The sequence below is a fragment of the Lagopus leucura genome, unplaced genomic scaffold (genome assembly GCF_019238085.1).
Source record: "Lagopus leucura isolate 7727_CA_CO unplaced genomic scaffold, USGS_WTPT01 Super-Scaffold_100009, whole genome shotgun sequence".
Lineage (NCBI taxonomy): Eukaryota > Metazoa > Chordata > Aves > Galliformes > Phasianidae > Lagopus > Lagopus leucura.
The window spans coordinates 18,894,979-18,919,597 of record NW_024962266.1 but is presented as its reverse complement, the minus strand read 5'-3'; the positions used below and the strand labels follow the sequence as shown (position 1 = coordinate 18,919,597).

General features: G+C 50.3%; 2 protein-coding genes across 2 annotated transcripts; one reads left to right on the top strand and one right to left on the bottom strand.

The window, feature by feature from the left end:
- Nucleotides 1-4,529: 4,529 nt before the first annotated feature.
- Nucleotides 4,530-15,680, top strand: ELOVL1 (ELOVL fatty acid elongase 1). Its single transcript, XM_042873419.1, has 8 exons — nt 4,530-4,565; nt 13,004-13,065; nt 13,469-13,659; nt 13,812-13,892; nt 14,087-14,143; nt 14,497-14,602; nt 14,772-14,908; nt 15,339-15,680. The coding sequence occupies exons 2-8, from the start codon at nt 13,020-13,022 to the stop codon at nt 15,591-15,593; spliced, it is 873 nt and encodes a 290-aa protein (XP_042729353.1). The 5' UTR covers nt 4,530-4,565; nt 13,004-13,019; the 3' UTR covers nt 15,594-15,680.
- Nucleotides 15,681-19,070: 3,390 nt separating this feature from the next.
- Nucleotides 19,071-24,491, bottom strand: CDC20 (cell division cycle 20). The gene is made up of 11 exons (XM_042873418.1): nt 24,368-24,491; nt 23,998-24,194; nt 23,350-23,495; nt 22,643-22,739; nt 21,988-22,116; nt 21,415-21,611; nt 20,642-20,736; nt 20,206-20,437; nt 19,890-20,015; nt 19,615-19,732; nt 19,071-19,337 (listed from the first exon to the last, which is right to left on the bottom strand). The coding sequence occupies exons 2-11, from the start codon at nt 24,188-24,190 to the stop codon at nt 19,159-19,161; spliced, it is 1,512 nt and encodes a 503-aa protein (XP_042729352.1). The 5' UTR covers nt 24,191-24,194; nt 24,368-24,491; the 3' UTR covers nt 19,071-19,158.
- Nucleotides 24,492-24,619: the final 128 nt, after the last annotated feature.

Here is a 24,619-nt window from a genome sequence, read left to right as displayed (position 1 = left end):
TACTGGAGCTGATCCACTGCTGTGGGCTCTAAATTATGAAAGCAAAATGAAATGGCTTCAGAGAGAGAGGCTGATGAGAAGCAGAGCTGGAGCTTTCTTATCACCTGCATTTTCTCTCTTCGAAGGCACCTCCCTGTGAGATAGACTTCAAAGCTCCCTGCAAATGGGAAGATTTTAGGTTCCTACCAGCAACTGAACTTGCAGATCTGCCATGGTCTTCCGCTGCAGCATGCTGCATGTGGACAGCCATGAAGGTTAGGACTGGCGATGAAGGAACAAGGGGAATGCTTTAGTGGGCCCAGAGATTTCTTACAACATCTGCAGAGAGTCCCAGGATGTCATGTATTGATGGAGTAATGCTTCCAGACTGCATTTGGGATGTCAAGGCCCACACCAGTGAGGCTCCTGGCTCTTATGCAGCTGATAAACAATTCGTTGTGGCAGGAAACTGCAGTCATGTGTCCTGCCCACTACAGCTGGCAGACAAAGTTCAGCAAATAAGCACACCAGGGCGAAAGTCTGCCTCCAAAGCATCTGAGTGCCAACACACCACCACAGTGCCCACAAGCTTCACTTTTATCTCACATTATGCCTTTTTTGCAGGTGATGTTCTAAAGTAAAATCAGAGCATTGTGTTACAGCAGGGTTTTGAGTGGGGTCATTTCATGCCTGTTGGCTAGAGAAATGTGTGTCCTTTCTGAGCAGCTCCCAGGGACTTTGGATTCCAAGACTGAAGGTATTTTGATCTTCTGGCTGAAGAGGGAGAAGAGGACTGATAGTGATGGAGTAATTGTCCTTTACTGTCAGGATGATGCAATCGGCATAAATAACAGATGCAAGTTTGTGCAAATGAGTCATTTAATGTTGATATCAACCATGGAAGGAGGCAGCATATCAGCTTCAGCTTAACCAAGCATGCACACTCAGGCATGACCTAACTGCCCATCTCCATTTACTGAAATCATGTGCCTGCATTATGGTATTTAATAGAGTTTCAGACTCCAAGCAGTGTATTTGTCTCCTCTTTTAGTGGCCAGAGAAGCTTGGTTTTATTCTCTCAGAACTACATAGTGGTGATGTAGGAGTCTCTCTTGGATGTTTTGGGGCTGTCAACATGATCGACTTCTCATTTTTCATCTTGGATTTACAGAGAAAGTGTGCAGCAATGATATATGATGGATAGTGCTGTAGGGTCCAGCCTTGGGAGAAAGAGAGAAGGATTAAATAATATCACAGACCCAATTACATTTGTGGTTTCTATCTGACCCCATGCTAAGTTCCTGACTATTCAGGATTAAAAATTAAAGGATGGGAGAGACTCAGACATCATCTTTTCAATCCCAAAGTAGATAGGGTGAATTTGTTTATTACGTGAGTCAAAGACCACTGAAGAATTACAGGGCCAAGAGTGCATACTTACTTTTCAATGGATTCATTTTAATTTTTTATTGTCATTAAGATTTTTTTAGTTGATTAATGTCAACATTTTTACCACATGAGAAACTCAAGATTAAATTTTTGTACATAAAAAAACCAACAAAATATAGCTATAAATTTAGTGAACAGTAAGAAAATATAAATTTATTATATATATCAAACATGAGCTATTTTAGGTCCTTAAAAAGCTGAGGTAATTTCTATCTCTGCAATAGCAACTGAGAAACTACTCATGGAAAATACTGATGGATCTTAGACTTGGAGAGACTGAAGCCCCTCTTATCCCTACCCAGGCAGTTACCCACGGTGACTCTATTTTTCAAGTCTGAGAGCAGAGAAGGTTCAATGCTGAGAAACCACACCGGCACTTCTCATCACACACAGATGAAATTGTTGTTACTAATCCCTAAGGTCATAACCTTTCTTCGAACTTCATTCCTTTTTTATTGCTTAGTTCCTACAGACCTTCCCATCTGATAGTCTGATAATCCTCTATACTGACAACTTCCATCTTTGTGCCTTCAGCAAGTTACATTAGCACACACTTGCTTTTTGCACACAGACAAAGCAATGAGGAAAAACAGAAATGCACCTGGCTCTGCAAGAGCGGAAGATAACAACTGGTGGATGGAACAACGGGAAGGCAGATCGCAGAGATTCACACCCACATCCGTCTGATCAGATCTCCGGCTTGAGAAGGATCAGCTGGTCCCTCACTAAAGCCAGAGTGGAAGTGATATGCTCTTCTCCCAGCTAAGTGGTAGAGGAAGGTGCCCAAATTCTCCAAAGCTGGGGCCCTGTGTACCAGGGACAGGCCGTACACAGCCCATGCTACTGTAAACAAGAGCACGACAGTCAGGTTGTTTCTTGAATTGCAGGTGAATTGCTAATAAAATGTAGGGCTCTGCCAGCTGCACAAGCAATATGTGTAGTAAGGGCACCCTCGTGCAGGTGTGTGACACAATCACCTTTTGTTTGTAGCCCATACTGTAGCCAGAGCAACATGCCTAGCTGGCTGCAAACAGTTTTCCTCCCAGATTTTGAGTCACACAGGCACGATTCAAGATTGAAGCAGATTACCCATTTACAAAAGTCTCTCTCCCAACACTTTGTGAACACCAGCCTGTACATGACAGGTCATGTCGCTCTGTGGCTTTGTCTCCTTCATCTTCCTTTATTTTTGAAGGATTTTCTTCAATTTGTGTGGTCATGCTCATGGCTAGAAGTCAGGAGCTCCACAACGCTCAGCAGACTAGTGGAATCCTTACCGGAGATCTCCAGGACTCTGCATTCTCTTCCAGTCACATCTAGTTGGGCCAGCGCCATTCTGCTGGAGAATTAACAGCAGAAACAGAAGATGAAGTAGCAATGGAAAATTAAAGAGCAAATACCCACAGAAGTAATGGTGTAGAGATTAGACACAACAGGGAACTGGAGTCCTGGACTGAGAGGGGAGAAAGAAATTGTATTCTGAGTAGAAGAGGGTGACCTGGAAATTTATTCCAGTAGAAGGAAGAAGCTAGGCTGTGCAATTTGGGGCTCAGTTTTAGAGCCTGACAAGCCTGCCAGCAAGGGTGGATCCAGAGGAGAGAAGGAATGCTTAGAGAAGCTATGAGATTGGGGATATGAGGCTGAAAACTATCTAGCAGGGAGTGGGAAGGAATTCATTGGTGTTCTCTCATTTCATGAGGAACAGCATAGCAAGATTTCCATTTAACAGGACCAAGAATCAACTTAGAGATCAATAGCTCAAAACAGAAGAACAAGGAAAACAAACGAAACACACGAAAGGTAGCAAATGAAATTGACGCTTGTTCTTAACAAGGGAGAAGAGTGATCCAGCCAGCTGCAGGCCTGCCTGTCTGATATTAGTAGTGTTTGATTAAAGAGTAACTCAGCATATGGACAGGAAATGGAAAGTGGGTTAAAATATAGTCTGTTATGCCTGTCTAACATTACTATAAAGCAATTGGCCCTACGTGGACTGCAGGGAAACAGATGATACACTGGGAACCTTGGTAGGCAGTGGGGGCAGAGGTGAGCAGAGGAATTTCACATGGGAAGGAGTGGTTAAAGGTCAGAAGAACACAGAGCTTGGTGCAAGGGAGCACATCAGGACACACAGAAGGTTACCACTGAGGTATTTTGTAGATATTAGCAAAAATATTAGGAGCATTCGGATGAAATTTGTACGGAATCCAGTGTTGTGAGGCATTGGCAGTGCAGGAAAGGAATTCTGTATCACCAGAATAGGCACGAAAATCTCCAGGAGTGCAGTTCTTTGTTTTGGGATTTTGTGAGCTGCAAGCACCTGAAGGATGTGACAAACATAGCCTTGGCTCCATCCAAGTGGGGAATTCTCACCAGGTGATCACAGAATGTGCCACCACTTCTGGTCACCATCTTCAGGAGGAACTTGAACAGCAGCATGGCCAGAAGTGTTGCCTGGACAGTAGGTGCCGGCAGCACAATGTTAGCTTTGAGCGCTGGTTAGGAAGCTTGTTTAGTCATCTGTATAATGGCTGAGAGGGAGATGATTGCTATCTGTAAGTACAGTAGACATAAATACATAGGTGAGGATCTATGGGAGTGTGGTGCAGGAGCAAATGGATATTAACTGACCATGAATCCATTTAAGCTAGAAAGGAGGTGGTTCCTAAGAATTAGAACAGTGAATTCCGAAACAGGCTTCAGATCAGAAGAGCATGGAGAAAAGCCCAAACATTTTATGTTCAAGTTCTGTAAGTGAAGACAACATTCGATAGCTGGTGTGACATCACAAAAAAAAAAAACAACAACACAACACATATGCCACTTGTCTACGGCTCTCCCTCTGCAGGGAGCTGCCTCACCCCTCAGAATCAGCGGATACCACCCCAAAACTCAGCATCCTCCCAGCAAAATTGGAGATCTCCATTCAACCCCAGCCCTGAGGTGAAGCCTGTGTGGGCGTGGCCATAAAATGGGCGGGCTGCAGTTATAGCGACGATTGGCCTAGAAAGAAAAGCTCCGCCCTTTTTGGGCGGGGCCCTTCCCTCTAAGCCAATCGTCAGCGGCGTGGGGGGCAGGGCAGCACTATATAAGTGCTGGGCAGCCGTGGTGGCGGGCAAAGCGGGGTGCGGCAGGCGGTGAGTTTATGTGTGTGCTGGGCTTCGCGCACATGTGGGGCTTAGTGGGGCGGGAGAGCCGGCCGACTGCTGGGGCTGTGAGCGCTGTGTCCGGCTGGGGCTGATCCTCCCTTGGAGGGTTATTGGGGGGGAAGTAAAGAGGGTTTGGGACGAGATGTGTAACTGGCTGGTGGGTTGGGCTTTGCTGTTGGAAAAGCCTTGGGCCATACTGTAGGGGTGCCTCAAGGCTTGGGGTTGGGCTGCCATGCGTCCGCTGTGCGGCAGGCTGCCCGCGGGCCAGGAAGCGCCGGCAGCAGCCGCGTGCGTGTGCCCGCGTTCCTGTCACCCGGGATGCTCCGGGGCACGGGAGGAGACGGGCGGTGTCCCGCAGGCCGAGTCCTGCGACAGTGTGGGCGCCGTGGCGGAGGGCCGGGCCTGGGGTGGCCGTGGTCCGATGGGGAGGGCCGGGTGTTGCGACACGGCCCCGGCAGGTGGCGAGGCTCTGGGCCGTTGGGCGCGGCCGCCGCAGGGCAGGAAGGCACCGAGCGGGGCTGTCATACGCGTGGGGATCGGGGGATGACGACACCAGTCGGCTAGAGCCGAGGATGCCCCGAGCCTGGGGCGGGCGGAGCGCCTCGGCCATCCGCCGGCAGCGGTGCTCGGACCCGGCGCGGGGCGCCCGGCGTGTTACGGCGCGGCCCGGTGGCTGCGGAACCGTCCGTCCTCACACTTCCGGGCTGCGGGGCTCTGGGCCGCGGTAGGCCCCGGCGGAGCCTCACCCCGCCCCGCGGCAGGGCCGGGCGCCGCCCCGCTGCTCGCTCCGGGGCGGGTGGGGGGGCCGACCTGCCGGGCCGAGCTGCCTCCCGCCGGCTTGCAGCCGGTGACGGGACGCGAAGGGCCCGGAGCCCACCGTGCTCGTCGCGGGGCGGACCCCGCTGTTGCTGGGGCTGCGGTGGGGCTTCCTCGTAATGAGGCGTGAGCGGCCTCCGCTGGCAGCACGGAGGCTGGGGAGTGTTCTCCTACGTAGCCCTCAGCATCAATGTGCCATTGAGAGATTCTTCTGCCCTCCTCCTCCGGTCAGGATGGCAGTACCAGGCCTCTGCCGGCAGCACAATGTTAGCTTTGAGCGCCGGCTGGTGTAGGTGCCGGTCCTCCCTCTGGCCCTTGCTCTGGAATGCCAGTGGGAGGAGGTTTCTTGGTCAACTTTTTGGTGGCAGCAGTACCCAGGCTGTTGTGCATGATGTCTGTGTGTGCTGAACAACTGTGGCCAAATGCTGACTATCTGACTTCCTGTAGGCAGTGCTGGGCTTGATCTGTATTTCATGTATGTGGGCCTTATGTGATGATACACAATGTCGGTGAAGCTGCAGGTTTGATTTCACAAGACCTGATGAGGCAATGTAAATGTAACTAAGGACACTCTGGCAAGTGGGGAAGCAGTATGTGTGCCTCGGTGTATGGACTCCTTTCCACAGCTGCTGTTGGAGCAGTGCAGAGGGGCTGCTTGATGCTGTCCCACTGGCTGTATACATTGGTTCTGGAGGGTGGGAGGAAGTGCAGTAACTCCCAGCTGGAGGCTCTTGCATTTGTTTGGTGGGCAGTGTGGGATAACACAAGGTACTTTGCTGCTAGTGCATCTGTCAGAGCATCTCATCCCCATGCCAGGGCTGTCTGTGCAGCAGTACATCCATCCTGCAGTGCTACCCAAAATTGTCCACCTTCTCTTCTGCTAGAATGCAGCCAGGGCAGATTCCTAAGTGGATGGAGCTGACCTTCCCACAGGACCTGCTGGGTGGCTTCTTAAGGATGGCTTACAGAGTCAAACAGTTGACTGAGCCCTTGGGGCTTGACTGAAGCTGCTGTATCCTTATCTTCTTCAAAGAGATGAGCCCCTTCAGCTTGTGGGTGTGAGCTGCTGCTGCCAACATATTCCTTTGAGATGCAGCATGATGCCAGCTGTTGCAGTAGCCTGCATCTCAGTGTAGGGATTAAGCCATGCCACCCACACAGCCCAGGCCTCTGTGCTCCCGCCCTGCATAGTGTTCTCATCTCTATTTCCCTGTAAGTCTATTACTTACAGAGAGCTTGTATGGTTCTCTGGGACAGGAATATGATTTAGTTCTAGCAAAACTGACAGAATGGACTCTGGGAAGAGGCAGTAAAATCATTCTGACCTAGAGTTGTCTTGAAGCATTTTTTTTTTTTTTAAAGATGAAAACAAAGGACATAGTGTCTTCTGTTTTTTCCTGATGGAGAAAAGCTTTACATCTCCGTGATGCTCTGATGCTGGCTTCCTTGCATTACTGTGTGATTGACTTTGCACTGTTGTCACAGAGTAGAGATGAACAGTTTCTCCTCACAGCTCTTGGGCTGTGATCCTTTAGGAATGAGCTTCAAGAGGTACTGGGAATGGTACCTGTGATGACCCAGGAGTTTTTGCCTGTTCCTATGCTTTTGTGCTGAATTTGTGCTACAATGTGCCCTGCTGTCAGGTGGTGGGAGTATGTGGGCTGGAAAGTCTGGTTCCTGCCAGTCAAACAGGTGAGGCAGCCTGAGCTCTTGCAGGCAGGAGCTGGTCCCCAGGAGCTGCGAGGCTGCTGTTGCTCAGAGATGACAGGCTGCAGCCGTCAGCTCTCTGCCTCAGCCTTTCCACAACAACAGGCCTGTGTCTGGCTGCATCTGGGACTGCAGTTTTGTGGGGATGCTAACTGGGTCTGGTAATTCTTGATTCTTCCTTGGAGTCTATTTAATTTCAGGTTGATCCTTCCCTTGTAGGACAAATCGGGTAATAAGCAGTCACTGAGGCAGCAAATTCTCCAGCTTTGCATGGTGTGCTCTTAGTCTGCAAGCACTGATCTGATAAAGTACTTGCTTGTGGTTTGCTAATAGACTTGTTCTGTATACATAGCGAGTTATATCCCATGCTGCTTCTACTTAATCCTAAGAGGCTTTCCTTCTCTGTATGGGACAAGTGGGAGAAGAAGTAGACTTGGTTTTAAGTGATCAATCTGCACCTGTAGAGATGAGGCCTCATGCTCATAAACCCTGTTAAAGGTGCCACCTGTTATGCCCTCGAGCTATTGAGCTCTGCTGTGCAGCTATGATGCTGCTGGAGTCCGTGGCATCTCTGGTTTTGCCAGTGAACATAACTTCTTGTTTGAAGGCGGTTATGTGACTGTGCTGCCCTTTGTGCAGGGAGTAGGGAAGCCCAAAGCTGATGGCATGGTAAGTTGTAGTCAGTGAGCCCTTCTGTGGGTGAGAAGTGGCTGAGTTTGTAATGGGCTTTTTGAATAGTCAGGGCAAAGCTATTAGAGTGATTTCAAGAGTCTTTCTGCTGCTTGCTTTGTAGACTTCAAATATCCATCTTGTTTTAGTGTCCCTGTCCAATTAGTGCTCATGCCTAGATGGTGCAGCGCACCGGTTATTACTGTGTAATATTACAGACACTGTGGAAATGGGTTTGGAGCCCTCTTGTGAAGCATTTGCATGATCATGAAAGCCACAGAGATGAGCACCCTGGTGTTTTGCCCATCCCACATGCAGATAGGGGTGATCAGTGTTCCTCTGCCAGAGGGCCTTGACCTACTTCTAGTAGTAGGTGTTGGGATCAGCCCTTCTTGGTCTGTGTGTCCTCCTTCATCACCTACTTAATTCTATTCTTTGGGTGCTCTTTGCTATGTACCCTGGAGGGCTGCTGTGTGCCATTGCTTCAGATAGGTAACCCAGTCATCTCTGCCTCACCTTGTACTGTGAGTATAGCACAGGGTCACTGTGACAATGTTGCTTTTACTTCTAAAGTAGTTTTGTGTGGTTTCTTTATTCCTTCACTCTTGTTCCTTGCAGTGTCAGAGTTTCTCCTGGTGTTGCCTCTTTGACAGCTCTCATCTGCACTGATAGCCTGAACATGGAATCACTGTTGTTGGGTATGATAAAGAATAAGCTTAGTCTGACAGCTTGCTTGCTCAGTTCAGGAAGATGCTCTCCCTGGGGAAAAAACACTGTTTGGATACAGGCCTCTCACTGCAGGTTGTTTTTCTGAGGATTCTGAGTCTGACTGCCTACTTTATTTTTCTGCACAAGGTTACTAAGCCCTATTGCTGCAGGCTTGTTCCTTCCCCTGTAAGCCTAGGGGGGATCTGATGACTACCCAGTCTGCAGGTTGCCTGCTAGTCTGGGAGTCTCCTCTCATTTCTTCCTTCTAGCACGCATGGGAAGGAGAGGATGTAATCTTTATAAGATGCCATCCAAAAGCCTGAAGGTTTTACAGCTGCTACTGAAGAGTGTATGGTGTTAACACCGACCTGCTGAGGATTAGGGAACTGCTCAGCTCCAGACAGGTCAATCACATTATGCTGCTTGGAGCTGATATGTAAGGAGCAGTGCTTGGCCAACTCCACTCCAGTAGTGACTGCAGCAACACTCTTTCTAGAGCTGTTGCATAGCAAGGGCTTGAGAGTTTGCCCCTTCACTGGAAACACAACTTGTCTGTATTGACATGAAAGGATACTGATGCTGACCATCTGTTTTCAGGCTGTAAGCAATGCCCTTTTTCATTTAGCATGAAATAGCTGAGCCAGAGGAAGTAATAAATGGATGTGTGATTCAAATAGGATCTTATCTGGTGGTGTTAACTGCCGAGTTCACTGGGAAGCTTTGCGCTGCCACTTGGGCTGGGAGATATGGGACTAGTTGTCATCAGACCCTGGTCAGTCCATCTGTCACCAGTCCTCAGAGCCAAGGTGTCAGGCTAGGGCAACTCTGTTCTCTTACTGTACCCCAAGTCTCTTGGCTGTGTTTTCCACATCTGAAGTGTAGCATCTTGTGCCAGACTGCTATTCTTTGCCCTGTGACTTGGGGCTCAAGTGTTTCTCTTAGATTCTCATTTCTCTTGGGGGACTGCAAGGTGGGAAGACTTGACTTCAGTATGTGGACAGCCGTGTTCCTACTGAGTCTTCACACTGATGGCTGGGATCATTCAGTGTACCACCAAATTCTTAAATACAGCTCTCCTGTTGGATGCTCTCTGCTATATGTGCTTGAGCTTCTTCCCAAGATGCTGTGTATGAAACCGGGTGTGCACTGAGTATTGTCCTCTCTTCCTCCTGGAGACGGAGCTGCAGAGGGAGAAAATCCAGTTCTCACTGCTTCATGTCTCACCTCAGTCTTACAGCAGCTCCCCTTCAGATCTCATAGAGAGCAGGGTGCTGCTGCTCAGGGATGCCCAAATTCCTGCTGCCTAGTCTCTGATTGCTATTGTTTTATGTTGGGCTGATGCTGTTGTGCTTATCTTGATTGAGTTCACTTGCATATAAGCTAAGGAGAGCTTATCCTGGAGCTGGCTGCTGTAGGTGATGAAGGTGCCAGCTTGTGATGCCTTCTGTGTGTGTGCTTCAAAGTTACACATTCTGGGGTGCTCAGTCCCATTCTGCAGTAGCTGCCATCTACAGATCTGAACTGTAGATCCCCGTGGCCCTGCTGGGGAATGTGGGCTCTGAGCACTTGAAGTGTGCACAGGCGCTGCCAGGCCCCTTTGGGGACTGGAGCTCTGTGAGGTTGGATGGGTGTTTCTGGTGTGCTGGGATAGAGCTGGGGGAGGATGAGCTTTGGAGGAGGCTTTTTTCCCTGGGGTTGTGGAGTTCATCAGCAGTCAACAAGCCTTGCTGCCTGCCTGTAGGTCAGGGTTGAGGGTTGGCTTGTTATCCAGCCAGTCGGTAATCTCCTGACCTTTGAGGGTTGCTGATCCCTTGGGAGCCTCATGGGGACCAAGCCTGCCATAGCCAGTTCAACAAGGCCAGCTCTGCAGTCACCAACCAGACTGTTTTGGTGCTGTCTGTAATTAAACTAGTGGGAAGATTATGGTGGCTTGCCTTCTTGCCTGTTACAGGACTGATTTGACTTGAGTACTGATGAAATGGGAGTGCTGGCTACTAGGCTGCTGGAGCTCACCCTGTTGTTTGTGATAGCTGCTGTATGGTAAGAGATAAGTGCTTTGAAAGGTGTGTGTGCTCTGTGAGGTAAAGCTACGCGGGTTGAGCTGTTGTCTGTCACTGATTCACAGTGTTGTGGTCAGGCTGCTGGGTCTTGTTATAAAGGGCCTTGCAGTTCTTGCTGAAGTAGCACAAATTGGCTGCATAGCTTGTTGGAAATCTGCAGTGTACACACTTAGTGTAAGTAAGCATCTAATCCTCAGTGCTGGTTACAGAGACAGAATTTGGCCTGCTGCTCTAGCCTGCAAATGAAATTTCCCCAGAGATAGAAGTGATAACCTGTTGGTGAGTGGTGGAAGCAGATGTGTTGCAAGGCCTTCAGGCAGCGTGAGGGGTGTGTTTGGGCCCCAGGGTGCTTTGGGAAGCTTGAACCTGTTTCTTAACTTCCCTTGAGCTAATCAAGGCTCAGTTTTGGGATCTCCGGTCTCCTCCCGGTTTCTTGCACAAGAGGACCAGGATCTTGGAGTCAAAGGAGAACGATTTCTTCTGTACTAACCTGTGAGCTGTAGACTCCTGTGGTATGTTGTGTAGTGTAGCATGGTGAGAGCAGATGCCTGACTGAATACTAATTCCTCTCAGGGTGCAGAGAGACCTGAAGTGTTGGTGTTGTGTGGAGGGATGAGGCACCTGGAGACTTGCAAGCCCTTCTGCTTTCCAGTGTGGAACAGCATGGAGCCCTTGTGATTCAGGAAGGCAAATGCATTTCACATCCTCTTGCCTGGCAGAAAGTAATGCTTGAGTCTGCTCTACAGTCACCCTTCTGCAGATCTATCTGAAGGCCATGGCTGCCCTTCAGGAGGTGGAAGTGGGTGAGACTTACTTGCATCTGCTTACTGAGCAAGGTAGGCTTTGGTCTCTGCTTTCAGGACCATGCAGCATGCCAGTGTGGATACCAGATCTTGCAAAGACCTTGGAGTCCCTAAAAATGTGGCTGCTATTAGCTTTGTTGAACAGAACAATATCCTGCTGCTGTAGAAAAACTCATACATCCTTTCCATAAGGTCTGTAGCACAGTCCTTCTAGTTCTACCCTGGTAGAAATTCTGGTGTGTGCCCAGAGCCCCTGTTCAGGACAAGACCAATGCCTTTTCTCCCTGCAATTGGTTGAGAAGCGTAATCCATAGCTTCTAAGCTTGTTTTCTTCTTAGGAGTGTGAGATGTAGCTCTGAGCTTGTAGGTGCCTTTGATACTATCATATCCCAGCCTGCCCCAAATAGCTAAGTGCTCCACAGAAGTCTTAGGTCTTTACTAAGACTGACTCACTCAGCTTGATAAGATAAACACTGAGCTTGAAAAGTCAGGTAGCTTGTGCTGGGAACTACTACTTGAGGGCTACTCAATCTAGCAAATATAGGTGTAGCTGGATGTTGTGGTCAAAGTCTGAAACTCAACAGACAAGTTTGGTGCTTGCTCTCTCTCTCATGAGAGCAGCTTAAAGTTCAGTGGCTTCCAAGAGCTGTGCTTTCTGTCCTTCCCACAGCAGAAGCCGTAAATAGCTTTCAAGGATGCTGTAGTTCCTGCTATGCTTTTCTGGCTTCTGTTAAGTGTGGAGAGGGATAATCTTAGTGCCTGGGAGTGCCTTCTGTGTTGCCAACAGAGGTTCCTGGGGTCTTTGGGAGTGCTGGCTGCTCTGCAGCCTCACTTGAAGGGGTACTTTAGGCAGTGGTGTGAAAGGGCTGTTAGAGGGAGGTAGGTGCACTGTCCAGTTCATGGAGCAGGGTACAAACAGGTGAGCACAGAGCTAGCGCTGCTGCGGTGGTACAGGCTTGCTGTCTTAAGTGGTGAATGGGAAGGTAGATAGCAGGCCACTATGATTGATGCCATTTTGATGCTTGATAGCCTTGTGTGGTGATTGCTGCTGTCCTGCCTGGTCAAAACTTGGAGGAGGGGTGCTGGTGTGACTGCTACTGGATGCTCCCTGCTGGGAAAAAAGGTCACTTCAGCCTCTCAGCTGTAGCTTGAATCAGCTATGTGCTTCCTGATGGTGGCAGCAGTAATCCTCCAGGGAGACTGCCATGGGGGGACCCATTTCTCCAGGCCCATGTTTGGGAAGTGATTCCTGTGCCCCTTCTTGGAGGAAGAGATAGGATGGATGGGATTTCTGCTCCCCAGCGTCATGGCTGTGAGTGGTGTTAACACTTGAGTGTGTTACAGCAAGAATAAGATCAAGGAGATGTAGATGCAGTGCTGACTGGAAGCTTTCTTAAATGAAATGTTAGGATCTGCCTTGGAAGGACTGCAGGTGATGATGTGGTTTCCAGAAGAGCTGAGGAGACAGGATCAGGTTCATGGAAGAGTAGGGAGTGCATGGCTTCACCGGATGCTTGTTTATAATCAGTTGGAAGTAATGACAACCAGGTAGTCATGACAGGACCCTGAAGCTGTGCTCAAGATGTGATGTTGTGTAGGACTGTGCTCTGCAGGTTGCCTTCCTGGGTCAACCGCTGCCTAATTTGCCCTCCTCTCTCTGCAGACACACTGCCACTACCATGGAGGGGATTGTGACTATGTATCAGGACTTCATGAAGAAAGCAGGTAAGTGGCTCTATGCAGATTCAGGGTGGGTGGCATTATGTGCTGTGCTGCCACAGGCCTGGGGGTGTGTTCTGACATCTGATGTAATGCAGGTCTAGCTGTGTTCTGCCCTAATATAAGTGCAGCTCTGGGGTTTTTAGGCTACCTGAGACTGTCTTGCCTCAGTGTCTGTTGAGGCATTTGTGCCCTCCTCCAGGCAGCTCTGAAGCACAGCTTCAGGCTATATCTTATACAGCACAGCTTTGCTGGGTTCTCCAGTCTCTGTTACCAGGTTGCCCCTTGCCTGTACTCCTGTCCTTGGAGAATGGGGCTTCATGTCCTTCACTTTATTCTGGTGTTATCACTGCTGTTAGCACATTGGGGTTGGGATGCTTACTGCTGTGCACTTTGGCTTTCTCCACAGACCCCCGCATTGCTGATTATCCACTGATGCAGTCCCCATTCCTTGTGTTGGGCATCCTTCTGGCATATGTCTACTTTGTACTCTCCTTGGGTCCCCGGCTAATGGCAAACAGGAAGCCTTTAAATCTGAAGAAATTCATGGTGCTATATAACTTCTTCCTGGTGGGACTCTCACTCTACATAGTCTATGAGGTGAGTTGCCAGCAGGTTGTCTGGCACATACAAAGCAATCCATGCAGGCTGTGTGGGTCATGGAAGAGCACTTCGTGGGTTCCTTGGTATTTTGAGCAGGACTGGGAAATGCAGTGGCTTGTGTGTTGGACCTCACTCTGCTCTTGTTGCAGTTTCTGATGGCAGGGTGGCTTACTGGGTACACCTGGCGATGTGACCCTGTGGACTTCTCACAGGACCCCAAGGCCCTCAGGGTGAGTTCTCTTGTCTCTCATGAGTAGGGATGGCTTTCAGTGCTTGCCTGGACAGCAAGTTCCCTGCCTCTTCTTTGAGGCAAATGACTTGGTACCTGGCTTTTAGTGTCACTCCAGGGTTCCTGTCTGGTGGGATCTGGTTACGGGGCATGTTCAGACTGACATGGGAATCATGTTAACTTGTTCTATTGCAGATGGTCAGTGTTGCTTGGCTGTTTGTCTTTTCCAAGTTCATTGAACTGACAGACACGGTAAGTTACTGGAGAGGCCTTGTTCTTGGGGGAAACTTAATCACTGCTTTGGGCAGGGATTTGAGGCCCAGTGTACTTGAGGTGGTAGGTGCCTCCTTTGGCCCCTTCAGTCTGAAATGCTGGTGGTTCTATCGGATATCACTGATGGGAGAGATCACTCTGGATATCACAGAGGCTACTTCTATCATAACTCTGGAAGCTGCAGGGTAACCTAATGTGTGGTTGCAATGATCTTGGGGGGAAGAGGAGGAGGGGGGAAGCATCACTGAGACCAGACACTGAAGCAGTGGCCTGGGTTATTTCACCTGCTCCCAGGATGCTGACCTCTGATGCTTGCTGGGCTCTCATTGCAGGTCATCTTTGTCCTGAGGAAGAAGAATGAGCAGGTCACATTCCTGCACCTTTTCCACCACTCTGTTCTGCCCTGGAGCTGGTGGTGGGGAGCAAAGTTTGGACCAGGTAAGATAAGAAATAGCTGGAGAAAAGCTGGAGTTGGTATCAGCTGAACAAGGAAGGCATTTTTTCACTACTGCTGGACTCCTAGGAGTCTTTTTTTTTTTTTTTTTTTTTTTGTAGTACTGCTTTGCTGCAGATGATTGACTTATTCTTGTGCAAATGTGTCTAACAGGGGGAATGGGATCATTCCATGCCATGATCAATTCCATGGTGCATGTGGTCATGTACTTCTACTATGGGCTCTCAGCAGCAGGACCTGCCTTCCAAAAGTACTTGTGGTGGAAAAAGCACATCACAGCCATCCAGCTGGTAAGTCTGTGCTATGGAGTAGTGTGTGTGTCCTCAGCCTCTGATGTGAATGGCAGATCAGTGCTTGTACATATGAAAGATGCAACCAAGAGCTGTAGTTCTTCTTTCTCAGTCTTCCACTCTGTGTTTCTAGCAGCTCTGGCCTGCTGTGGTCTCCAATAGCCCTTACAGCCTGGTGAGGGCATGGAGAGTGCTCAGCCTGCTGCCTCTGGGTTATGGCATGTTGGGAGGGTGATAGACAAACACTGCTTTAAAACTCATGCTTGCATCTTCCAGCTGCAGCTGGCTGCTCCTCTCTGTAAGAACCTGTATTTAGAATGGGCAAAGAGACTACAGATTTAATTTAAAAAAAAAAAAAAAAAAGTGTATAGTGGGAGATCCTTAAGCAACTCCTGTGAGTTATTTGTTTCTGTTCTGCCTTGTTCCCCAGGCACAGTTCGTGATTGTCTCCGTCCACATCTCCCAGTACTACTTTATGCCCAGCTGCCAGTACCAGTTTCCCATCTTCATCCACCTTATCTGGATTTATGGGACCATCTTCTTCATCCTCTTCTCCAACTTCTGGTACCAGTCCTATACCAAAGGCAAACGATTGCCCAGGGTGGCTCAACAAGCAGCCCAGCACAATGGTAGCAGCATCCATGAGAATGGCACTGTCACCAACGGCAAGGTCAAAGCCAACTAGAGGGCAGCCTGGCCCTCCCAGAGCCAATGAGAGCCCCGGGGCAGAGGCAGCTGGGACCTGTTCCCCTGCTCCTGGGTGCTACTAGCCAAGTCAAGTGCCTACAGACTGTTGTACCCTTGTGCCCAGCCCTGCTGTCCTCTGTCTGCATGCCCAGCCCCTCTGCTCCGAGCAGCCGTGGGCAACTTCTGCTCTTGGGAGGGTTTGTGCTGTTTCTCGCTGTTGTTGAACGGAGAGACAGCTGCCTGCATCACAACTTGGGGCTGCAGTCCCATTCCAGTGTTTCCAAAGGAATTCCCCCAAGTGCCTGCATCTGGCCCTTTTGCCTGGGGGCCATTTCCTTCTGAGTAGGACCAAAAGAAGAGACCGATCCCTGTCCTGGTGCCCTCTCCTCTTCCCTGGCTCATGAGAGCCTGTGTGGATGAAGTGACTTGTCCCTGGTTGCTTGCTGCTGCCAGCTCAAGTGTGAGTGCTCCTGCTATACCATGCCTTGTGCCACTTTGTTCCACGCCACAATGCTGTGTGTCCCTTGTGCTCCCTATATACCCAGGTGGTGGTGAGGGGGTCCTGCCCTGGTGTCTGTGCTCAGGTGTGGCTGTGGAGAGTGTAGGGGCAGCAGATATGTGGTACTTGAAGGCCTGGAGCTGCCCAGTACAATACACATGCCTTATGCCTAGTACGAAGTGGGGTTGTGACACCCTGAAATGCCTCTACCATATAATAAGCCCAGGTTGCCTTGCATTTCTTTCCTGTGCTTGGGTGGAGTGCTGAGCATGTGCTTTTAGCCATGCTTATGTGTGATCCAGAATAGCAGTTGGTGGCTTGTTCTGGAGTGAGGGAGGCCAAGCTCACTGTGCTTTGGGTGACTTACATTCCTGCAAACTCAAGACTCGAGCAATAATTGCCTCTAGAGTTGTCTGCTGGGCTCTCCTGCCTGGAACTGGCTCTGTTCTGGCCTGATGTGAGCACAGTGGAGGATGGTTGTAGCATATTCTGCTATGGTGTAATGGGGAACACCTCTTGCCTTCATGGATTCTGCTAGGGTTGAGTGAAGATGTGCTCTGCCATTCAGCAGGGCAGTGCAGCAGCTCTCCTGGGCCTGGTGCTTGTTGCCTGCTCTGACTAACCAAAGCTATATTAGTAGCCTTGAGGATGAGGTGAAGGAGCCAGGCCCAGTCAGATTGGGCTGCTCTTCTATCACAAATAAACAGACAGAAGGAGAAATGGCTCTGCCCCTTGTTTTCCTGGCTTGCTGTGCTGTGAAGCTGTTCCAGCTGCCTGGTCCTGCCCAGTGGTTTTGGAGGCAGGGCTGGGAGAAGCAGCTGGTGTAGCAGGTTTGTGCTGGTGGGGAGAGGGCTGTACTGTGCTGATGAAGCAGATGGCAGATTGTTTCCAAGTGCTTTGATAGAGGGGTGCTGAGGGCAGGAAGTGTGTCAAGGCTCCTGTTGTGAAAGTGGCTCCACCCTGTTAAAGAATGGCTGGGGTGGAACAGAGGTGTGGGCTGGGACCTGGGCCAGCAGAAGCTGCTGCTGCTTTTCAGAAACCCTGTCCTGGCTCTAATGCAGAATTGGGGTGGAGTGGGGATTTGAGACTCTGGAAACCCAGGTTATGGGGAAAACAGCAGGGAGACCAGCCAGCTGCTTTCTGAAGAGGGAAAGGAATCTATTTAAAGCTGTTGCCATCTCTGAGTGAAGTGCTGGTCTCTGCAGAAAGTATTTCAGGCTGGACAGGGGATAGTTTCCACTGCTGCTTTCTTGCTCCTGCTACAGCAGTCTGTCTTCCTCAGCTGGGTTCTGTTCCCCTCTACTAGCTGAAACAGTTTGGCTTTTATGCAGAATGGTCAGTGCTGCCTTCCTCATCAGCTTCTGCTGCGTGGGAGGGCTAGGCCTGAGTGCTGACTCAACCCTGAGAATTGGGCTGGGTAGCCAGCCAGCTTGTGTGGCAAGGAGGAATGCATGAACCCAGAAGGCCTCCAGGTGAGTTTCACTGTAGATTTGATTGTGGTGTGGGAGGGCTTTAGTGGAAGCGTAGCCAAAGCCTTGCAGCTGGGTTTGGTGTGGATGAGAGCTCAGTTGCCTCTGCCTTGCATATCTTTTAGGAAGGAGGACAGGCTGCTGTCCTGTGTAAACATTCTTCCCCATTTCTACTAGTGCTGCTCCTGGGTTAGGGACTGACAGAAGAGTTCTGGCCCTTACTGAAGTGGTGGCATATCAGCTCAGTGCTCAGAATTCACAGCTTGAGCAGGAGGCAATCCAGCTGAGACAGAGTGCTGCCACTGTTTAGCTTCCTTTCCCCTCCCTGCTTCTCGCTGGCTCTTAGTGAAGACAGGACTGTCCTTGCTTTTGCCCAAAATAGTAACAGAAGTTTAAACTACTTACACTTGATATTCTAAAAGAGGGCTGTTCCTTCTGTGTGCTCTGCTTGCCCTTCCTCCAATTGTTCCTATTAGCTTGTGATCTTTCCATGGGTGGGCTGTGGAGCTTAGTCACTTATTCCCTATTGGGGACAGACAGTTCCAAACTGCGTTTACACCCTATATGGCAGTTGCTGGGCTTGCATGTGAGCTCCTTCCCTCCAGGGCAGCAGGGCCAGTATGGGGCCAAGGGAAGAACACTGTAATCCCATCTCCTTCCAGTAATGCTCAGGGGACTTTCAAGAGACATGTAGAAGCGGAGTTTCTGGAGGCGAGTGTGCAAAGGATGCAGACAAGCTAAGCCCAGAGTAAGATAAACCACTATTACAGGGGGATAGGTGGAAAAACTGTGCTAGCTTTCAGACATGCAAAGCCTTCTTTCCAGAGAGGGTCACTCCTGTGCTCAGGCTCTGCCTCCTGCAGCTGCTGTGACACCATACTCCTTTTTGCCAGCGTTATGTGTAGCCCTTCTCTGCTGCCTGTGGGCTAAGGCAGTGGCTGCCTGGTACAGCACACAATGCTACTACCTGGCAGAAGTGGGTGGAACCTGGTGCAGCATGGCACTGTGTGGGGGAAAAAAAAGGGGAAAGCAGGCTAGGAGGTGCATAGGCTTTGCTAAGCTGCTTTGCATACACTAAGATGTTATTCACAGCTCTGCAGTTCTCCAGGCTTCCCCAAATAGCCCATTATGGGGTGGGTGCACAGTACCCTGGTGCAGCCCTACAGCCCCAGAAAATGCAGTTCCACATTCAGAGTAGCATGGCAGCTTTGGCCAGGGTGGTCTTTGCTCAGGTAAAGGTTCACTGTATCCATTAGTTTAAGATGTTCAAAGGGAGTGGGATGCTGCTCATATGACTTCACCAGAGGAAGGATTGAAGAGAGCTTGCACAGACTAGACATTAACTTCAGCTTGTGAAGAGTTACTGCTGCCAGGGGTGAACCCCATATTGTAAGCTGGCCCTAAAAACAGAGCTCTACTTCTTGCCCAGAAAACTAACCTCAGGGAAGAGTTTCTTGTTGATCTAAGCCACAGATGGCACTTTCTTCCATCAGCTTTAAAAGGCAAAGGCAAATTAAAGCTGTTTATTAACATTTAAAATACTGTACAGTGTGTAAGCCAATGTCCCAGCTTCCCACAACACCAACCCTGTGCACTTATCGGATGCCCTGGTGAATGATGCTGCTTTTGGCACTGTTTGCCTTCTCTTTTTCCTTCTTCTTTATGGGATCCATCTCAAAACAGCGCCAAAGCCGCAATGTTTCATCAGCAGCTGCCGACGCTACTGTTACACCGTCTGGGCTCATGGTTAAGTTCAGGACTCGGGCAGTATGACCTAAGGAAGTGTATAGTCAGGGCTGTGCTGATTTTAAGAGCAACCATCATTCTCCCCATCTTTTGCACTTGTGTCCCTCATAAGCCTTAACAGCCTGCATCAATGCCCCATAATGTACTGAAGCCTTATGAGGTTACATCCTCAGCCTATAATTCTAGAGAATGTCCCTGGACGCTTTTTTTTATTATTGGTGCTTCAGGTTAGACAAGTAGCAGACTACTTGAACTGAGGATCAAATCTGCCTTCAGCCCTCCCTTCCCCAGGGAGCCTAGCTTACCTCGAAGTTCAGTGACCTTGGCCATTGTTGGATACTTCCATATCACCAGCTGATTCTGTGCAAAGCCATGGCCTGAAATGAACTCTTTATAGGTTGTTGACCACAGGATAGAACAGACCTGCGGAGAGGCAAAAATACTATGAAGACATGCAAGCTACTTGTGCTGATGTTCATCAGCAAGGATGAACCCCTGCTGGCTCCCTGGCCTGTCCCAGGCCTCAGGAGCCATCGTGTGTGCCAGAAAGAACTTTATCACCAGGATGTTTATGTCTCACCTGGGAGTGGGCATCAACAGCACTGAGACAGGTGCCGGAACAGACATTCCAGATGCGGATGTGTCTGTCGCTGGTTCCACCTCCAGTGGCTAGGACATTTGACTGCCACGGACACCATGCCACAGCCTGAGGAAGAATCAGTTCATTTTAAGAAGTACTGGAGGCAGCCTGTTTCCTACTGCGTCTTCCAGAGCTCAGGCCACAGCAGCTCCAGGGTAGCCTCTCTCCACCAGGGCAGGGACTGCAGCAAGTGCTACACACCTGCTTTTCATACAGACATGCCCCCACACTATCTACACAGCAGGCCTGCACTCACCTTGACAGCACCCTGGTGCTGAGTGAAGGTCTGTATGGGAGTGAAGTCTCCACTGTCTCCCTGGACAGATGGCCAGATGTTCACCAGGTTGTCGTTGCCACCACTGGCCAGGTAGCGACCATCTAGAGACCACTTGAGTCCACACACCTCTTGTGTGTGGCCAGTAAGAGTGGCCACGTGGTGCTCAGCCACTCTGACATCATGGTGGTGGATGTGGCCAGTCCGTGACCCACTGCAGAGAGGAGATTCACAGTGTCAGACTAGCTCGTTTTCACCAAAAGCTCTTTGTGCTATTGCAAGGCTGCCTTTATTGCCATTGAGATTCAACCAGTGTTAACCACCATCACTGGCCTGTTGACATGAGCAGAGCAGCCACAGAACCTCTTCACAACCAACTGTGTCCAGCAGCTGGATGCTGCTTCACCCCCAGCTTTACCTGGAGAGGATGTAGCTGTTCCAGCTGAGGGACCCCACCCGAGAAGAATGGCTGGTCATACTTCGGAGACGCTTCTGCTGCTGTATGTCCCATAGCTAGAGAGGCAAAAGTATTATGTTCTCCAGAGGGTAAGGAACAGCAGCATTGTTGCTTTGCCAGGAAACTTTACTACACAGACTCTGGCATTTGACCTTTTCTGTATAGGAACAGCAATTAATTTCTTATGTATGAAACAGTTATTCCAGGCATCAGAATATCCCTGAAGTCTGCATTGCTACTGCAGTTCATCACTGGCCACAGGTGGGTGGGGACACTTCCCTTATACTAGTCTTAGCACCCTCAACATCACAAGACAGAGGCTGTAACCACTAATAGTCACAAGACCACAGGAAGGATTCCCACTGCAGTGAGGGTCGCTTACAGCCCTTTGGAGAGCAGATGACAGAGCTCTAAGAAACTACTTAGAATTTGTGCTGCCTAATGATGACATGAGCATAAGGGCACCTTCAGACAATATTGCTCCCGGGCAGAGAAGCATATCAGTGTCAAGTTCTCTACAGGCCTCTGTCACAAGTCATCCACTTCAGCCCTTTGCTCCCACAGTGGGCAGCAATTCACTGAACTGTAACAAATGCCAGAACATTCCTCTTCCCTGTGCTAAGGATAAAGACAAGTCAGAACACACTGTATCTGCCCTGTGCTAGCCAAGACTTTGTTCCAAGGCCCCACAGCTCCAGCAATCCTTAGACCACCTCTCATTTTACTGCACTCACCTGGACCTCAGCATTTCTTGTGCCAACAGCAAGGTAGTTTCCTTCTTTAATCCATGACAGAGAGGATACATAATCATCTGGATTCTCTATCTGCAGCAGCTGGATGATTTCCCCAGAAGAGTGATTCCACAGATAAACACAGTTGTCCAGAGCCACTGCCAGGAAGTTCTGAGAGCTCCAGTCAATGAGATTCAGATCTACAATTCGGAAGAGCAGTGCGGCTGACACAGTGCTTACACGCAGAACCCCACCCACATCTTCACACAGCACTGCAGTGAAATATTTTCACTAATGCCAAATGCCATATCTCCCACCTGCACCAGCCACATGTGCATGCAGGTAAGGGGCAGCCTCCAGGGATCCACCATGCCCAGTCAAGTAGCCCCAGTTCAAATTACCCACATGGTGCTTTGGACTATTAGGCAGCACAGAGACACTCAAGAATTGGTTAATGCCAGTCTTGGGCTGTTTCAGTTTCTCATGCACCCATTAGAGAGTTTCGGTTCATCAGACCATGTTGGCTTAAGTCTTTTACCCCACTGCAAAATGATCTCAACACTGCAGCCTACTTACAATAGTCATTGCGAATCTCTGGTGCATCCAGGATCCGGTCTGGCATTGAGGGAATGTATCTACCATGCTTCCTACTGGAAGCAGGTGTAGTCTTCTGGCTGTAGAGCACTTTCAGGTTATTCTGATAGCCTGTGTGCAGAGAAACAGCTTTGATATCCTGCTTCCTCCTGACCATTCACCCAACTAGAAAACCCCTTCAGTTAGAACAAAGTCCTGGAAAAGAGGTCTGGATATCAGAGCACTGTGTTATAGCCTTATTGACAGTATTAATTACTGAATCAGAGTGGTTCCCAATTCAGAATAACATGTTTGACTATTACCATTCACTTTCTTGCTACGGAAGTTCAAAGCTTTTATAGGCAGACTTCAGGAAAATACATTTTCTGCAGTGCAAGTTAACAACTGGCAGTCATAACCCAGCTTTCATAAAACAATACAATGAGAAACCTCACACAAAAAACATGCCAGCTGTTACGCCAACCCCTGAACTTCAGGAAACCTGAGAGAGATTCCAGTGTGTGAAGAACTCTGAGATCAGCTGATCTCTCCCATGGCCAGAAATAGGGCCACATGTGTTGCAGTTCCCCACACGGATCTCTGTACCCAAGTCCCTCAAACAGGCCCTGCATTGCACCACCCTCACTCTGCATCGTACCTTCTGGAGCGTTCTGTGGCTTTCCACTAAGGCGAAGAATCTTAGCCTCTTCTACATCAAAGCCATTAAGATTCACTGCCCAAGATTTCTGTTGCTCCTAGAAAAACAAGCTACCCTCAGCAAGTCTCATTTGAAATACCACCTTTAAACAAAACTGCAGCTGGTAGAAGACAGTTTGGTTGCACTGTGGGATTCAGCTGCATATAGGCAGCTCAAAGTAGGTTTTTCCTCAGATACCATCAGCAGGACATGGTGCTGTTTTCATGAAGAAAGCTATAGTCACAAGGGACCAAATGCTTCATAAACATTTCCAGAGCACTACATGCACATTCCAGAATTGCTCCCCGTGCAATATTCTATTGTCCTAGAATAGCTACTGCCAGCAGTTTCACACTGCTCAGGCTCACAGATCTCTGTAACCTCTATTTAGAAGTCTCAATAACCCAAGTTCCACTGTCAGAAGCTGCACAGACCAAAGCAGAAGCCTGTGCTTAAGGAAATACCTCTGCAGAGCAGCTACGTGCTCAGCCCACGTGTACAGGCTGTGCACAGGTTCCACTTGCAGGCTCCTGAAGGTCCAGCGCAGGAAGTGGAGCTGGTGGGGACCCTCATCCCCACACCTGCTTTTAGAAGCTGCTTTCTCTGTGTCAAGTCACAAAGGATCAGGTATTTAGTGACAATCATATTAATCACAGTACTGTGCTCACCTTCTTGGTAGGGGAATTTTCAGCAGGGTCATTTTCTTTGGTTAGGAGGAAATTGGCCATTTCCATCTGCATCGTGCTGCGGTTGGGAATGTAGCGATCCCCCCCAGCTTTTGTTGGGGTGCTCTGGACTTTGGATCCAGATTTGCCTGTGTTCACATACGTAAATATTGTTTTAGAGATACTGAGAGAGTTTGCGTTCAACAAACTTCCAAAGCAAAACGAACACCGTTTCCAAGAGGCGCTTCAGCAGTTCAGCCTACAGCAGAGACAAGCTCCGTGGCTCAGAACACACAAGCCGCAATTCGCAGCTATTCCCAGCCTCCCCCGTACCTCCCCGCATAAAGGCAGCGAGCTCACATCGGGAGCGGCCACAGAGAGAACGCCCGGGTTCTGCCGCAACAACAGCGCCAGAGCTCACGGAGAAGGGGAGGCCATTTCCCACTCACAGCGCACGGAGCGGACGAGGCACGCAGCCCTGCCGCGCCGAGTCCCAGCAGAGCCGCATCGCGCGGCCGGCGAGATGCTGGAAGCGGCGATCCGCCCGGCCGCAGCGCGGAGCTCCGCGCACCCAGAAGCGAGGGACGCCCTCCGCCCCGCCCGGCATCCCAACGCGGCCCGGCACAACCCCGCTCCCGCCCCGCCGCTCACCGGGGGTCTTGGACGGCGTCTTGCTGCCGCTGTAGGAGCGGTTGGCCGGCTTCATGGGCGACATGCTGGCGGCGGGGCTGGGGCCGGCGCTCTCCTTGGCCTTGCGCTGCCACCGCGCGGGCGGGGCGTTGGGGATTGGTGTGTCCAGCTTCAGCAGCCCGTGCAGGTCCGCCTCGAACACGAAGTGCGCCATGGCGCTGCGGGCAACCCGCCGGTCAGTGGGGCGCTGTCAGGCACGGCCACTAGGCACTCCCGCTAGGCCGCGCCTCGGGCCCCCCGTCTCCACGGCCTCTCCCCGTTCGGGCCTAGACAGCCCCCCAGCCCGGAGCCCCGGAGTCCCCCCGCCGCCGCCGCCGCCGGCCCCTCTCACCTCCGCGTCCCGCTCAGCCTCACGCAGCGCCCCCCTTCCGTTCACCTCGGCTTTTAAAACCCGCGCGGCCTCCCTTCCCGTTGGTCGCTTCAAATCTAAACCGCCGCACGTTGTCATGGCGACCTCGCGCAGCCGCGCTGCGATTGGCTGAGCCGCAGAGTGGGGCGGGACTTTCCCCGCCGGGGTGCGGTCTGCCCGGCAGTGGGGGAGCGGCGAGGGTCGAGGTGCGGGGTCTGCCCGGGTGTGGGGCGG

What these genes read in the sequence shown, in the direction of transcription:
- CDC20 (XM_042873418.1), bottom strand. Translation starts at nt 24,190, where the DNA reads ATGGCGCACTTCGTGTTCGAGGCGGACCTGCACGGGCTGCTGAAGCTG. An exon ending in AAAATTCCCCTACCAAGAAG is followed by an intron (nt 22,740 to 23,349) that starts GTGAGCACAGTA and finishes TTGTTTTTCTAG; the next exon opens with GAGCAACAGAAATCTTGGGC. An exon ending in AACAGCTACATCCTCTCCAG is followed by an intron (nt 20,438 to 20,641) that starts GTAAAGCTGGGG and finishes TCCTCTCTGCAG; the next exon opens with TGGGTCACGGACTGGCCACA.
- ELOVL1 (XM_042873419.1), top strand. Translation starts at nt 13,020, where the DNA reads ATGGAGGGGATTGTGACTATGTATCAGGACTTCATGAAGAAAGCAG. An exon ending in GGACTTCATGAAGAAAGCAG is followed by an intron (nt 13,066 to 13,468) that starts GTAAGTGGCTCT and finishes CTTTCTCCACAG; the next exon opens with ACCCCCGCATTGCTGATTAT. An exon ending in GGGAGCAAAGTTTGGACCAG is followed by an intron (nt 14,603 to 14,771) that starts GTAAGATAAGAA and finishes TGTGTCTAACAG; the next exon opens with GGGGAATGGGATCATTCCAT.